We start from the raw sequence: 17,813 nt of genomic DNA, 5'->3' as shown, positions 1-17,813 counted from the left end.
CTGTTCTGGTACAGGTTACAGGTAGTCATTACTCAACTGTTTAAACAAACATTCTACCTAGAATGTTTACACAAGTTTTTGTGCGTATAGGATGACACCTTTATTATAGCTGAATTTTATTTGAGGCATTTATCTTATTTAGGATAGGGTTTAAAACATCTTCACTTATTGCATCATAACTTATATATGTTTAAGTTGTTATGTTTGATTTACCCCAAAACTTACATTTAATCTTCTTCTGCAATATTGATTTTAAACACATGTGTATGACATTATACAGGTACGGGTACAATATTTTATGGGGTAGGTCTTTATTTTATGCATGAAATACTGACCTGGGTCTGTATTTTATGGGGGTCAATATTTTATATGTCACGCGGCGGTACTAAAAATGAGGCATTTCAGATTAACCTGATTTTCTTATACCTTGCAGATATAAACCGATATTTGATAAATATAAATGTGAAAAATAGCTTTAAAACACTCTGATTATGTGAATGGTTATTAACATAAATCTGCTACGAAACATTACTTACCCAGCTTATTGGATATCCATTAGAATTAAGGTAGATCAGCTTATCGTGTCTGAGTCGCCAAATTTTTATAACAAAATTAAAATCGTTCACAAACACTTCTCTTCAACTTGTCTTAGGAAAGGTGTTACATGATATGTGGGGGCCGCGGTGGCCGATGGTTGAGGTGTCCCGACACTTTAACGCTAGCCTTCCACCTCTGGGTTCGAAGTTCGAAACCTACGTGTGGCAATTGCCAGGTACTGACCGTAGGCCGGTATGTTTTCTCTGGGTACTCCGAATTTCCTCCACCTCCAAACCTGGCACGTCCTTAACTGACCCTGGCTGTTAATAGGACGTTAAACAAAACAAACCAAACCACAGAAAGGGCTGATTCCCTGAACGTCTACATTTTGAGATAACACCTTACTGACTATATTTGTACAGTAGTTATAGTCTGTTCTGGTGAAGTCACTTAAGTTATCTGTGTTTTACCTGTGTATGTTACCTGTAAATTTCATTGTATTTCTCATCAAAATCAAAGGTTCAAGGAATATTCACAGCACAAAAATACAATATATTAGAATTTAGTATGCACATGGTTACTGTCAATACTTATTTAAACAAATAAAATAATTATCAAATTTAAATATCAATAATTATCAAATTAGTTTTTATTTAAAATTCGTTTATCTCGCTTATCACGAGAAAACACGTAGACAGGCTGTAAATATACGATAGAAAAGGAATCGATTTTGATTAATGCTTGTGTTCAATATGCAAACAATAATTGAAATTGATAAAAACTTGATGGAATATATATTGAGTTCTATCGAGAGATGTCGAACGGGGAATGTAATTATATGTGCATATTAAGCTAACAATACTGCTGGTTTTCTAGGTCTTGATATGTTTTATCTACAATATGTGTATCTGTGTCACCCAGACTTTAAATCACGTGCTCTGCTCACGTGTCATGTCTGAAGTTAACGTTGTTATCACTCTTGCTAATCTTTCCGTTGATGATTGCTTTCCCGTCGGTATGGACTGTACCCGTATTTCTGTGAATATACTGTGTTGATATTGGTTCTTTAGTATCGAAATGTATTTTTTTTTTATATGTGCATCAAGGTGGTAGTATCGACAATAGGCAGTCGTACGGATATATTTCCTATACTCTGCACCGTCTAATTAAAAAAAAATGTCAAGTACTTATTCATAGAAAGAAGGGGATTTTTAGATAGAAACTTAGTCGGGATGCAGAGGTTGGATATGGTTTGTTCCGTATTATAAGGTCATAAATATTGGGATCGGTTTAAGGTAAAGAATGTTTTTTTTTATATAACTGGCTTGGTCAATGATATTGTCACCGTTTGTATATTTTATGTGTAACTATTTATATTTAATGTTATCGATTGTTAATCGTTTTTTCAGGCGTCTTTTCCCCATTTACAGGAGGACACGTTGTCAAACAAACCAGTTTGGTCTACAGGCCAAGTCGGGTGAAGTTTGGCGTGCTTTTTATTTTTAATTTTTGTTTTGAAGATAGACACTCAATAGGAACCTTCCATGCATCCAAAATTGACTCTTGACGAATTAACAAGAGGCTTTCCAATAAAGACAATATAGAGAGCGAGTGAGAGAGAGAATGACACCAGCCAAAATGTATTTTCTTATTGGGTAAATATAGACAAGGTATGAATCTGATTTCCAGCTTCCCTGATTCATTGGACAGTTTCTGCACTAAAAATCGGTTGTACTGGTAACAAACCAATTTTCATTCGATTCAGGAGATCCTCTACGTTTACTTTCAGTGTTTATGCATTGCTATCCTGTTCACGAGCGGCCAATTGACCACTTTTCAAATTCCTTCAAAATTACCATCGTTACAACAATACTGGTAATGGAAGGAAATATTGAGAAGATCTGCCAATGAGTATTTCTACGTTATGTAGAATATACCATCACATGGCAAAATTGGATATGACAAATGAAAATGGCACTGTAAAATCTATGTAAGGATTTTTTTCTAACGATAAGTATAATCTCGTAAACGATTACAAACATATTTGCTGATATTTTGTACATTGAAAACATTATTGTCACGTATTAATGTGTTTAAATCGTAACACTACTTTAAAATTCTTCATCAAATCAAATTCTGGTTTTCTTTTCCGTTTTTTTCTTGTTCATACTTGAACTCGTTTTATCGACTTTGGGCTAGAATTATGGTATTGTTACTATGTTGTCATTCTCTGCTGATTTAATAAACTGTTGTCATGAGTACTTCTATATAGGCGGAAGACACAAAACAGTAGATCACATGAAGTTGATACGTATTTAAGATATTGTTAACAAATATGGCCATTTTGATCTTCTAGAAGCTATACACACTCAACAAATCGTCATTTAAGTGGAATGTTTTCCATTAAAATAGTGACATCAATACACTCATATGTCGTTAAACATAAAAACTATTATCGTAAAGTAAATCAAAACAATTGTAAGGTAATTAAAGGAAAAGAGTACATTTTATTAAATTTCATATTGCTCAGAGGACGATTGCCTTTTCTATTGAACTATTAGAGAGACATGAGTAATGGGTTTGTTATAAAACAAATGATACATATGATAATATGATGGACACAATTAGTAACAGTTACATTTCAGAAGACAAATTAGCTTATGCTTGTTTGTGATCTTTATATGTATATCATGATCATGTTTATATCATGATTTCAGTCCCATGATTATATATGAGGATCTGTATGTCTGCAATCCACACGCGCGGACAAACCGAGACGAAATTTATCAAATATTGCTTCACGAAATACATAGAAATGTTTAGCATTACAAACATGTATCAAAATTGTAATAGCAATTTACAGTCCAATGGTTCAGAATTACATGCCTGCTTTGCGGGTGAAATATTTTCAGTATCTATATCTGCTACATTATGTGAAACTGTTACAACATATCACATGTTCACTTGATAATTAGACAAAAACGTCTTTAATGATATATATTCAAGTCGCATTACTGCAGAGACAGTCGATGCAATACGGATACTATTGTTCCAAAAAATGTTTCAGACTATAGCAGTCAGAACAAAATCTTCATGATAAAACACAAATTATTAACATCTGCGAATTGCGGCTACAATCAAATTAGATGTACACACAGCTGGGAAATACGAATGTCGGCAAGGCATAAACACCTCGTTAATTTTTCTGTCGATATCTACAATCAAATCAAAATACTTTTTTTGCAAAATAGGTTAGACCTTAATGATTCTCAGTCATAATCTCACCGCATTACTTTGTTTCCCTAATACATTTTTAGTGCATTATACATTACACATTCTCACGAGGATAGATATTTTCTATAGTTATGCCCCTATATGTATATTGTCTCTCACAATATCAAACTCCTCTAATCGGGAAAACACTTTAAAGTGTTTATTTCCAAGCTAGAGGGTTCTTGATAACTGGTTTCCATTTGGATATACTTTGTTTTGGCTTCGCGGTCGTTTTACGGCCTTTTTCTTCGATTTCCGGAGTAGATTCTTTAGCATTTCCTGTTGGTCCTTTTAGTTCGGTTTTAGTCTCTTTCCTGGTCCACGTCGAGCCACGTTTAGGGGATTTGTCTTTGTTCCTCTGTCTCTGAGATGCCGGATTCATCTTGGATTTGTCATTTACGGCAATACTTTCCTTTTTTGGCGCCATTTTTAATGCTTTTGTATCCTTTATTTCCTTTTTAGTCCCCATTTTGATCCCTGATGACCCTCCCACGCGTGATTTGTCAGTGAGTTGAAGTTTTCTTGATTTTGAGTTGATTTTGGATTGCTCCTTTACATCGATAATGTTTTCTTCTGGTGCCAATATAAATTCCTCAGTGTCTTTTTCTGGCACATAATCCAAAGCATCTTTATATTCTTCCATGTCCGAATCGTCTTTATTGTTGTGATCATTATCTGACTTTATCACAGTTCTTGGATAATCTGCTTTTACTTCATTCTCGTCATGAAGTGTGATGTCTTCTTTTGAACGAATCTCTGTAATAGAAGGCTTTCCATCACCACTATCTTCTTTATTCAATTTATTGTCTTGTAACTTGTCGTCCATTTTCTGAGATTCCCTTAAATCTGGTAGTCTTTGATTGGCGGATACATCGTGTAGATCTTGGATTGACACACTGTTATCGTTGTCGCAGTGCGAATATGAAATTATTTCATTCTGTTTTTCATCCCCACTTAGGTTTACTGACGTGTCCGGTAGTTGATTCTCGGTAATTCCAGACAATCTCTGTTTCAGGCTGTCATCCGGATTCGATGTGGCTTTTGTATATAATTCTTGTTTAAAATGACTTGTCGTCTGGCCTTCATTTATCTCTTGCATTTCGATGTGATTATGTATGTTATCTTTGTTTTCCGTTGTGTGCACATCCTCATGTACCTGCTCATGTGTAAGGTTAATAGATCCATCGGTAGTTAATGTAGAATGATGTTTTGATACAGCGTTGTCGTTTTCTTCTTGTATTTTGTGTTCTTGACTAAGATGTATCTGATCCTTTTTGTCTTCTCTCTCGGTGTTACTCTTCATTGTGGCATCTATAACTGAACTTTCCAATATTTCCTCTATCGGTAATGTGTTTTTTCTTTCTGAACGACCTTTATCGGCAATTAAAGACATTTCTGTTGTTGATAAAGGCGGAACCAGTTCCTGCAAAGTCGGGCCGGGAATGAACTCTGACTCAACATTTATTGCTGTGGGTTGATCTGTTGGTGCGACAAACCCTAGATCTAAAGAGGGTTCGCGGTTACCTTGTATGTAAACAGCATCATCAGGGTTACCATTTTCGAGTTCAAAAGATGGCTCAATTGTATTCTGTGTGTCAGCTGTGTCCTTTTGGTCCACATACGTCTTTTCATTTGATGCATTACTATCGTGGGAAGTTTCCGTAAATTCGTTGTCGTCCGAAAAATTTTGCGATGATGAGACAGCATTTTGTGCCGAAGATGGTTCTAGTGTATCCTTCACATCAACTTTTTCTTCGACCTTTCCCTCTTTCACATCCTCTAACGGATCGCTATTATCTGTAGATTTTAGTGATGGTTTTCCCACTGAAGTGACATTCTCTGTAACTTCTGCAACATCCTCTTTCACAGGAAGTGTCTCTGTTGATACTTCTTCATCTTCTGTCAACGATGAACTATCAGCGTCCTGGTTTGAATCAATTACCTGTGATGTTTCCTGCTCGTTATTCTGTGCTATATCGCGGTTTCCTAACAGTTCCGTTGTAGGTATATCTATGTCTCCATTTGCTGTGATATCCGTGGTTTCTTTGTCGCCAGGAAATGGAAATGTTGCTATGACGACACCTAATCCCAAACATGGCTCAACTGTATCCGGTGTGTCAACTGTGTACTTTTGGTATACATCGGTCTTTTCATTTGACCCGTAACCGTCGTCTGACGTTTCCTTTAATTCCTTGTCTTCCGAACTATTTTCTGTTGATAACACAGCATTTAGTGCCAAAGATGGTTCGACTGTACCCTGTAAATCAACATTTTCTTCTTCGTTTTCATCTTTCTTATCCTCTAGCGGATCATTATTGTCTGTACATTTTAGTGATGGTTTTTCTATTGAAGTTACATTCTCTGTAATATTTGTTGTGTCCTCTTTTACAGAAAGTGTCTCTGGCGATATTTCTAAATCTTCTTTCAACGATGAACTATCAGCGTCCTGGTTGGGAGCAATTTCCTGTGATGTTTCTTGCTCTTGATTCTGTGCCATATCGCCATTTCCTATCAGTTCCTTTGTAGTTATATCTATGACTCCATTTACTGTGATATCCGTGGTTTCTTCGTTGCCAAGAAATGGATCCTTTGCTATGACGGCACCTAGTGCCAAAGATGGCTCAACTGTATCCGGTGTGTCAACTGTGTACTGTTGGTCTACATCGGTCTTTTCATTTGACGCGTTACCGTCGTCTGACGTTTCCTTTAATTCCTTGTCTTCAGAACTATTTCCTATTGATAACACAGCATTTAGTGCCAAGGATGGTTCACCTTTACTCTGTACATCAACTGTTTCTTCTTCCTTTTCATCTTTCTGATTCTCTAACGGATCATTATTGTCTGTACATTTTAGTGATGGTTTTTCTACTGAAGTTACATTCCCTGTAACATCTGCAGTGTCCTCTTTTACAGAAAGTGTCTCTGGCGATATTTCTACATCTTCTTTCAACGATGAACTATCAGCGTCCTGGTTGGGAGCAATTTCTTGTGATGTTTCTTGCTCTTGATTCTGCGCCATATCGCCGTTTCCTATCAGTTCCGTTGTAGGTATATCTATGACTCCATTTGCTGTGATATCCGAGGTTTCTTTGTCGCCAGGAAATGGAACTGTTGCTATGACGACACCTAATCCCAAACATGGCTCAACTGTATCCGGTGTGTCAACTGTGTACTTTTGGTCTACATCGGTCTTTTCATTTGACGCGTTACCGTCGTCTGACGTTTCCTTTAATTCCTTGTCTTCCGAACTATTTTCTGTTAATAACACAGCATTTAGTGCCAAAGATGGTTCGACTGTACTCTGTACATCAACTGTGTCTTCTTCCTTTTCATCTTTCTGATCCTCTGGCGGATCATTTCTATCTGAAGGTTTCAATGATGGTATTTCAGCTGAAATTACATTCTCTGTAATATTTGTTGTGTCCTCTTTTACAGAAAGTGTCTCTGGCGATATTTCTACATCTTCTTTCAACGATGACCTATCAGCGTCCTGGTTGGGAGCAACTTCCTGTGATGTTTCTTGCTCTTGATTCTGTGCCATATCGCCGTTTCCTGTCAGTTCCGTTGCAGGTATATCTATGTCTCCATTTACTGTGATATCCGTGGTTTCTTCGTTGCCAAGAAATGAATCTGGTGCTATGACGACACCTAATGCCAAAGATGGCTCAACTGTATCCGGTGTGTCAACTGTGTACTTTTGGTCTATATCGGTCTTTTCATTTGACGCGTTACCGTCGTCTGAGGTTTCCTTTAATTCCTTGTCTTCAGAACTATTTCCTATTGATAACACAGCATTTAGTGCTAAAGATGGTTCAACTGTACCCTGTAGATCAACATTTTCTTCTTCCCTTTCATCTTTCTGATCCTCTATCGGATCATTATTGTCTGTACATTTTAGTGATGGTTTTTCTTCTAAAGTAACATTCTCTGTAACATCTGCAGTGTCCTCTTTTACAGAAAGTGTCTCTGGCGATATTTCTAAATCTTCTTTCAACGATGAACTATCAGCGTCCTGGTTGGGAGCAATTTCTTGTGATGTTTCTTGCTCTTGATTCTGTGCCATATCGCCGTTTCCTATCAGTTCCGTTGTAGGTATATCTATGACTCCATTTACTGTGATATCCGTGGTTTCTTCGTTGCCAAGAAATGGATCTTTTGCTATGACGACACCTAATGCCAAAGATGGCTCAACTGTATCCTGTGTGTCAACTGTGTCCTTTTGGCCTTCCTCTGTCTTTTCATTTGATGCATTACCATCTTCTGACGTTTCCTTAAATTCGTCGTCGTCCAAAATATTGTCTGTTGATAACACAGTATTAAGTGCCAAAGATGGTTCAATTTTACCATGTACATCAACTGTTTCTTCTTCCTTTTCATCTTTCTTATCCTCTGGGGGATCACTTTCATCAGAAGTTTCCAATGATAGCATTTCAGCTGAAGTTACATTCTCTGCAATATCTGTAGTGTCCTCTTTTACAGAAAGTGTTTCTGGCGATATTTTGACATCTTCTTTCAACGATGAACTATCACCGTCCTGGTTGGGATCAATTTCCTGTGATGTTTCCTGCTCGTTTTCCTGTGCCATATCGCAGTTTCCAGTCAGTTCAGTTGTAGGTATGTCTATGTCTCCATTTACTGTGATATCCGTGGGTTCTTCGTCGCCAAGAAATGGATCTGTTGTTATGTCAACACCTAATGCCAAAGATGGCTCAACTGTATCCTGTGTGTCAACTGTGTCATTTTGGTCTACATCGTTTTTTTCATTTGTTGCATTGCCATCTTCAGACGTTTCCATTAATGCTTTGTCGTCCACAATATTTTCTGTTGACAACACAGCATTTAGTGCCAAAGATGGTTCAACTATGCCCTGTACATCAACTCTTTCTTCTTCCTTTTCATCTTTCTGATCCTCTATTGGATCATTATTGTCTGTACATTTTAGTGATGGTTTTCCTTCTAAAGTAACATTCTCTGTAACATCTGCAGTGTCCTCTTTTACAGAAAGTGTCTCTGGCGATATTTCTACATCTTCTTTCACCGATGAACTATCAGCGTCCTGGTTGGGAGCAATGTCTTGTGATGTTTCTTGCTCTTGATTCTGTGCCATATCGCCGTTTCCTATCAGTTCCGTTGTAGGTATATCTATGACTCCATTTACTGTGATATCCGTGGTTTCTTCGTTGCTAAGAAATGGATCTTTTGCTATGACGGCACCTAGTGCCAAAGATGGCTCAACTGTATCCGGTGTGTCAACTGTGTACTTTTGGTCTACATCGGTCTTTTCATTTGACGCGTTACCATCGTATGACGTTTTCTTTAATTCCTTGTCTTCAGAACTATTTCCTATTGATAACACAGCATTTAATGCCAAGGATGGTTCACCTTTACTCTGTACATCAATTGTTTCTTCTTCCTTTTCATCTTTCTGATTCTCTACCGGATCATTATTGTCTGTACATTTTAGTGATGGTTTTTCTACTGAAGTTATATTCCCTGTAACATCTGCAGTGTCCTCTTTTACAGAAAGTGTCTCTGGCGATATTTCTACATCTTTTTTCAATGATGAACTATCAGCGTCCTGGTTGGGAGCAAATTCTTGCGATGTTTTTTGCTCTTGATTCTGTGCCATATCGCCGTTTTCTGTCAGTTCGGTTGCAGGTATATCTATGTCTCCATTTACTGTGATATCCGTGGTTTCTTCGTTGCCAAGAAATGGATCTTTTGCTATGACGACACCTAATGCCAAAGATGGCTCAACTGTATCCGGTGTGTCAACTGTGTACTTTTTGTCTACATCGGTCTTTTCATTTGACGCGTTACCATCGTCTGACGTTTCCTTTAATTCCTTGTCTTCAGAACTATTTCCTATTGATAACACAGCATTTAGTGCCAAGGATGGTTCACCTTTACTCTGTACATCAACTGTTTCTTCTTCCTTTTCATCTTTCTTATCCTCTGGGGGATCACTTTCATCAGAAGTTTCCAATGATAACATTTCAGCTGAAGTTACATTCTCTGCAATATCTGTAGTGTCCTCTTTTACAGAAAGTGTTTCTGGCGATATTTTGACATCTTCTTTCAACGATGAACTATCACCGTCCTGGTTGGGATCAATTTCCTGTGATGTTTCCTGCTCGTTATCCTGTGCCATATCGCAGTTTCCTGTCAGTTCAGTTGTAGGTATGTCTATGTCTCCATTTACTGTGATATCCGTGGGTTCTTCGTCGCCAAGAAATGGATCTGTTGTTATGTCAACACCTAATGCCAAAGATGGCTCAACTGTATACTGTGTGTCAACTGTGTCATTTTGGTCTACATCGTTTTTTTCATTTGTTGCATTGCCATCTTCAGACGTTTCCATTAATGCTTTGTCGTCCACAATATTTTCTGTTGACAACACAGCATTTAGTGCCAAAGATGGTTCAACTATGCCCTGTACATCAACTGTTTCTTCTTCCTTTTCATCTTTCTGATCCTCTATTGGATCATTATTGTCTGTACAATTTAGTGATGCTTTTCCTTCTAAAGTAACATTCTCTGTAACATCTGCAGTGTCCTCTTTTACAGAAAGTGTCTCTGGCGATATTTCTAAATCTTCTTTCAACGATGAACTATCAGCGTCCTGGTTGGGAGCAATGTCTTGTGATGTTTCTTGCTCTTGATTCTGTGCCATATCGCCGTTTCCTATCAGTTCCGTTGTAGGTATATCTATGACTCCATTTACTGTGATATCCGTGGTTTCTTCGTTGCCAAGAAATGGATCTGGTGCTATGACGACACCTAATGCCAAAGATGGCTCAACTGTATCCGGTGTGTCAACTGTGTACTTTTGGTCTACATCGGTCTTTTCATTTGACGCGTTACCATCGTCTGACGTTTCCTTTAATTCCTTGTCTTCAGAACTATTTCCTATTGATAACACAGCATTTAGTGCCAAGGATGGTTCACCTTTACTCTGTACATCAATTGTTTCTTCTTCCTTTTCATCTTTCTGATTCTCTACCGGATCATTATTGTCTGTACATTTTAGTGATGGTTTTTCTACTGAAGTTATATTCCCTGTAACATCTGCAGTGTCCTCTTTTACAGAAAGTGTCTCTGGCGATATTTCTACATCTTTTTTCAATGATGAACTATCAGCGTCCTGGTTGGGAGCAAATTCTTGCGATGTTTTTTGCTCTTGATTCTGTGCCATATCGCCGTTTTCTGTCAGTTCGGTTGCAGGTATATCTATGTCTCCATTTACTGTGATATCCGTGGTTTCTTCGTTGCCAAGAAATGGATCTTTTGCTATGACGACACCTAATGCCAAAGATGGCTCAACTGTATCCGGTGTGTCAACTGTGTACTTTTTGTCTACATCGGTCTTTTCATTTGACGCGTTACCATCGTCTGACGTTTCCTTTAATTCCTTGTCTTCAGAACTATTTCCTATTGATAACACAGCATTTAGTGCCAAGGATGGTTCACCTTTACTCTGTACATCAACTGTTTCTTCTTCCTTTTCATCTTTCTGATTCTCTACCGGATCATTATTGTCTGTACATTTTAGTGATGGTTTTTCTACTGAAGTTACATTCCCTGTAACATCTGCAGTGTCCTCTTTTACAGAAAGTGTCTCTGGCGATATTTCTACATCTTTTTTCAACGATGAACTATCAGCGTCCTGGTTGGGAGCAAATTCTTGTGATGTTTTTTGCTCTTGATTCTGTGCCATATCGCCGTTTTCTGTCAGTTCGGTTGCAGGTATATCTATGTCTCCATTTACTGTGATATCCGTGGTTTCTTCGTTGCCAAGAAATGGATCTTTTGCTATGACGACACCTAATGCCAAAGATGGCTCAACTGTATCCGGTGTGTCAACTGTGTATTTTTTGTCTACATCGGTCTTTTCATTTGACGCGTTACCATCGTCTGACGTTTCCTTTAATTCCTTGCCTTCAGAACTATTTCCTATTGATAACACAGCATTTAATGCCAAGGATGGTTCACCTTTACTCTGTACATCAACTGTTTCTTCTTCCTTTTCATCTTTCTGATCCTCTGGCGGATCATTTCTATCTGAAGGTTCCAATGATGATATTTCAGTTGAAGTTACATTCTCTGTAATATTTGTTGTGTCCTCTTTTACAGAAAGTGTCTCTGGCGATATTTCTACATCTTTTTTCAACGATGAACTATCAGCGTCCTGGTTGGGAGCAACTTCCTGTGATGTTTCTTCCTCTTGATTCTGTGCGATATCGCCGTTTCCTGTCAGTTCCGTTGCAGGTATATCTATGTCTCCATTTACTGTGATATCCGTGGTTTCTTCGTTGCCAAGAAATGGATCTGGTGCTATGACGACACCTAATGCCAAAGATGGCTCAACTTTATCCTGTGTGTCAACTGTGTCATTTTGGTCTACATCGTTTTTTTCATTTGTTGCATTGCCATCTTCAGACGTTTCCATTAATTCTTTGTCGTCCACAATATTTTCTGTTGACAACACAGCATTTAGTGCCAAAGATGGTTCAAGGGAACCCTGTGTATCAACATTTTCTTCTTCCTTTTCATCTTTCTGATCCTCTATCGGATCATTATTGTTTGTACATTTTAGTGATGGTTTTTCTTCTAAAGTAACATTCTCTGTAACATCTGCAGTGTCCTCTTTTACAGAAAGTGTCTCTGGCGATATTTCTAAATCTTCTTTCAACGATGAACTATCAGCGTCCTGGTTGGGAGCAATTTCTTGTGATGTTTCTTGCTCTTGATTCTGTGCCATATCGCCGTTTCCTATCAGTTCCGTTGTAGGTATATCTATGACTCCATTTAATGTGATATCCGTGGTTTCTTCGTTGCCAAGAAATGGATCTTTTGCTATGACGGCACCTAGTGCCAAAGATGGCTCAACTGTATCCGGTGTTTCAACTGTGTACTTTTGGTCTACATCGGTCTTTTCATTTGACGCGTTGCCGTCGTCTGACGTTTCCTTTAATTCCTTGTCTTCAGAACTATTTTCTGTTGATAACACAGCATTTAGTGCCAAGGATGGTTCACCTTTACTCTGTACATCAACTGTTTCTTCTTCCTTTTCATCTTTCTGATCCTCGGGCGGATCATTTCTATCTGAAGGTTCCAATGATGATATTTCAGTTGAAGTTACATTCTCTGTAATATTTGTTGTGTCCTCTTTTACAGAAAGTGTCTCTGGTGATATTTCTACATCTTCTTTCAACGATGAACTATCAGCGTCCTGGTTGGGAGCAATTTCCTGTGATGTTTCTTGTTCTTGAATCTGTGCCATATCGCCGTTTCCTGTCAGTTCCGTTGCAGGTATATCTATGTCTCCATTTATTGTGATATCCGTGGTTTCTTCGTTGCCAAGAAATGGATCTGGTGCTATGACGACACCTAATGCCAAAGATGGCTCAACTGTATCCTGTGTGTCAACTGTGTCCTTTTGGCCTTCCTCTGTCTTTTCATTTGATGCATTACCATCTTCTGACGTTTCCTTAAATTCGTCGTCGTCCAAAATATTTTCTGTTGATAACACAGTATTAAGTGCCAAAGATGGTTCAATTTTACCATGTACATCAACTGTTCCTTCTTCCTTTTCATCTTTCTTATCCTCTGGGGGATCACTTTCATCAGAAGTTTCCAATGATAGCATTTCAGCTGAAGTTACATTCTCTGCAATATCTGTAGTGTCCTCTTTTACAAAAAGTGTTTCTGGCGATATTTTGACATCTTCTTTCAACGATGAACTATCACCGTCCTGGTTGGGATCAATTTCCTGTGATGTTTCCTGCTCGTTATCCTGTGCCATATCGCAGTTTCCTGTCAGTTCAGTTGTAGGTATGTCTATGTCTCCGTTTACTGTGATATCCGTGGGTTCTTCGTCGCCAAGAAATGGATCTGTTGTTATGACAACACCTAATGCCAAAGATGGCTCAACTGTATCCTGTGTGTCAACTGTGTCATTTTGGTCTACATCGTTTTTTTCATTTGTTGCATTGCCATCTTCAGACGTTTCCATTAATGCTTTGTCGTCCACAATATTTTCTGTTGACAACATAGCATTTAGTGCCAAAGATGGTTCAACTATACCCTGTACATCAACTGTTTCTTCTTCCTTTTCATCTTTCTGATCCTCTATTGGATCATTATTGTCTGTACATTTTGATGATGGTTTTTCTTCTAAAGTAACATTCTCTGTAACATCTGCAGTGTCCTCTTTTACAGAAAGTGTCTCTGGCGATATTTCTACATCTTCTTTCACCGATGAACTATCAGCGTCCTGGTTGGGAGCAATGTCTTGTGATGTTTCTTGCTCTTGATTCTGTGCCATATCGCCGTTTCCTATCAGTTCCGTTGTAGGTATATCTATGACTCCATTTAATGTGATATCCGTGGTTTCTTCGTTGCTAAGAAATGGATCTTTTGCTATGACGGCACCTAATGCCAAAGATGGCTCAACTGTATCCGGTGTTTCAACTGTGTACTTTTGGTCTACATCGGTCTTTTCATTTGACGCGTTACCGTCGTCTGACGTTTCCTTTAATTGCTTGTCTTCAGAACTATTTTCTGTTGATAACACAGCATTTAGTGCCAAGGATGGTTCACCTTTACTCTGTACATCAACTGTTTCTTCTTCCTTTTCATCTTTCTGATCCTCTGGCGGATCATTTCTATCTGAAGGTTTCAATGATGATATTTCAGCTGAAGTTGCATTCTCTGTAATATTTGTTGTGTCCTCTTTTACAGAAAGTGTCTCTGGTGATATTTCTACATCTTCTTTCAACGATGAACTATCAGCGTCCTGGTTGGGAGCAACTTCCTGTGATGTTTCTTGTTCTTGAATCTGTGCCATATCGCCGTTTCCTATCAGTTCCGTTGTAGGTATATCTATGACTCCATTTACTGTGATATCCGTGGTTTCTTCGTTGCTAAGAAATGGATCTTTTGCTATGACGGCACCTAGTGCCAAAGATGGCTCAACTGTATCCGGTGTGTCAACTGTATACTTTTGGTATACATCGGTCTTTTCATTTGACGCGTTACCGTCGTCTGACGTTTCCTTTAATTCCTTGTCTTCAGAACTATTTTCTGTTGATAACACAGCATTTAGTGCCAAGGATGGTTCACCTTTACTCTGTATATCAACTGTTTCTTCTTCCTTTTCATCTTTCTGATCCTCGGGCGGATCATTTCTATCTGAAGGTTTCAATGATGGTATTTCAGCTGAAGTTACATTCTCTGTAATATTTGTTGTGTCCTCTTTTACAGAAAGTGTCTCTGGCGATATTTCTAAATCTTCTTTCAACGATGAACTATCAGCGTCCTGGTTGGGAGCAATTTCTTGTGATGTTTCTTGCTCTTGATTCTGTGCCATATCGCCGTTTCCTATCAGTTCCGTTGTAGGTATATCTATGACTCCATTTACTGTGATATCCGTGGTTTCTTCGTTGCCAAGAAATGGATCCTTTGCTATGACGGCACCTAGTGCCAAAGATGGCTCAACTGTATCCGGTGTTTCAACTGTGTACTTTTGGTCTACATCGGTCTTTTCATTTGACGCGTTACCGTCGTCTGACGTTTCCTTTAATTCCTTGCCTTCAGAACTATTTCCTATTGATAACACAGCATTTAGTGCCAAGGATGGTTCACCTTTACTCTGTACATCAACTGTTTCTTCTTCCTTTTCATCTTTCTGATCCTCTGGCGGATCATTTCTATCTGAAGGTTCCAATGATGATATTTCAGTTGAAGTTACATTCTCTGTAATATTTGTTGTGTCCTCTTTTACAGAAAGTGTCTCTGGCGATATTTCTACATCTTCTTTCAACGATGAACTATCAGCGTCCTGGTTGGGAGCAATTTCCTGTGATGTTTCTTGTTCTTGAATCTGTGCCATATCGCCGTTTCCTGTCAGTTCCGTTGCAGGTATATCTATGTCTCCATTTACTGTGATATCCGTGGTTTCTTCGTTGCCAAGAAATGGATCTGGTGCTATGACGACACCTAATGCCAAAGATGGCTCAACTGTATCCTGTGTGTCAACTGTGTCCTTTTGGCCTTCCTCTGTCTTTTCATTTGATGCATTACCATCTTCTGACGTTTCCTTAAATTCGTCGTCGTCCAAAAAATTTTCTGTTGATAACACAGTATTAAGTGCCAAAGATGGTTCAATTTTACCATGTACATCAACTGTTTCTTCTTCCTTTTCATCTTTCTTATCCTCTGGGAGATCACTTTTATCAGAAGTTTCCAATGATAGCATTTCAGCTGAAGTTACATTCTCTGCAATATCTGTAGTGTCCTCTTTTACAGAAAGTGTCTCTGGCGATATTTCGACATCTTCTTTCAACGATGAACTATCATCGTCCTGGTTGGGATCAATTTCCTGTGATGTTTCCTGCTCGTTATCCTGTGCCATATCGCAGTTTCCTGTCAGTTCAGTTGTAGGTATGTCTATGTCTCCATTTACTGTGATATCCGTGGGTTCTTCGTCGCCAAGAAATGGATCTGTTGTTATGACGGCACCTAATGCCAAAGATGGCTCAACTGTATCCTGTGTGTCAACTGTGTCATTTTGGTCTACATCGGTCTTTTCATTTGACGCGTTACCGTCGTCTGACGTTTCCTTTAATTCCTTGTCTTCAGAACTATATTCTGTTGATAACACAGCATTTAGTGCCAAGGATGGTTCACCTTTACTCTGTATATCAACTGTTTCTTCTTCCTTTTCATCTTTCTGATCCTCTGGCGGATCATTTCTATCTGAAGGTTTCAATGATGGTATTTCAGCTGAAGTTACATTCTCTGTAATATTTGTTGTGTCCTCTTTTACAGAAAGTGTCTCTGGCGATATTTCTACATCTTCTTTCAACGATGAACTATCAGCGTCCTGGTTGGGAGCAACTGTCCTTGTGATGTTTCTTGCTCTTGATTCTGTGCCATATCGCCGTTTCCTATCAGTTCCGTTGTAGGTATATCTATGACTCCATTTACTGTGATATCCGTGGTTTCTTCGTTGCTAAGAAATGGATCTTTTGCTATGACGGCACCTAGTGCCAAAGATGGCTCAACTGTATCCGGTGTTTCAACTGTGTACTTTTGGTCTACATCGGTCTTTTCATTTGACGCGTTACCGTCGTCTGACGTTTCCTTTAATTCCTTGTCTTCAGAACTATTTTCTGTTGATAACACAGCATTTAGTGCCAAGGATGGTTCACCTTTACTCTGTACATCAACTGTTTCTTCTTCCTTTTCATCTTTCTGATCCTCTGGCGGATCATTTCTATCTGAAGGTTTCAATGATGGTATTTCAGCTGAAGTTACATTCTCTGTAATATTTGTTGTGTCCTCTTTTACAGAAAGTGTCTCTGGTGATATTTCTACATCTTCTTTCAACGATGAACTATCAGCGTCCTGGTTGGGAGCAACTTCCTGTGATGTTTCTTGTTCTTGAATCTGTGCCATATCGCCGTTTCCTATCAGTTCCGTTGTAGGTATATCTATGACTCCATTTACTGTGATATCCGTGGTTTCTTCGTTGCTAAGAAATGGATCTTTTGCTATGACGGCACCTAGTGCCAAAGATGGCTCAACTGTATCCGGTGTGTCAACTGTGTCATTTTGGTCTACATCGGTCTTTTCATTTGACGCGTTACCGTCGTCTGACGTTTCCTTTAATTCCTTGTCTTCAGAACTATTTTCTGTTGATAACACAGCATTTAGTGCCAAGGATGGTTCACCTTTACTCTGTATATCAACTGTTTCTTCTTCCTTTTCATCTTTCTGATCCTCGGGCGGATCATTTCTATCTGAAGGTTCCAATGATGATATTTCAGTTGAAGTTACATTCTCTGTAATATTTGTTGTGTCCTCTTTTACAGAAAGTGTCTCTGGTGATATTTCTACATCTTCTTTCAACGATGAACTATCAGCGTCCTGGTTGGGAGCAATTTCCTGTGATGTTTCTTGTTCTTGAATCTGTGCCATATCGCCGTTTCCTGTCAGTT

General features: G+C 38.6%; 1 protein-coding gene across 1 annotated transcript; it reads right to left on the bottom strand.

Annotated features, from left to right (window-relative positions):
- Nucleotides 1-3,018: 3,018 nt before the first annotated feature.
- On the bottom strand, nt 3,019-16,321 carry LOC117325944. Its single transcript, XM_033882473.1, has one exon. It carries the CDS (start codon nt 16,223-16,225, stop codon nt 3,971-3,973), a length of 12,255 nt encoding a protein of 4,084 aa, XP_033738364.1. The 5' UTR covers nt 16,226-16,321; the 3' UTR covers nt 3,019-3,970.
- Between the last annotated feature and the right edge of the window lie 1,492 nt (nt 16,322-17,813).

The sequence above is a fragment of the Pecten maximus genome, chromosome 4 (genome assembly GCF_902652985.1).
Source record: "Pecten maximus chromosome 4, xPecMax1.1, whole genome shotgun sequence".
Taxonomy (NCBI): Eukaryota; Metazoa; Mollusca; class Bivalvia; order Pectinida; family Pectinidae; genus Pecten; species Pecten maximus.
Note: the sequence above shows the minus strand (reverse complement) of the source record. Positions and strands in the feature narration are given on the sequence as shown.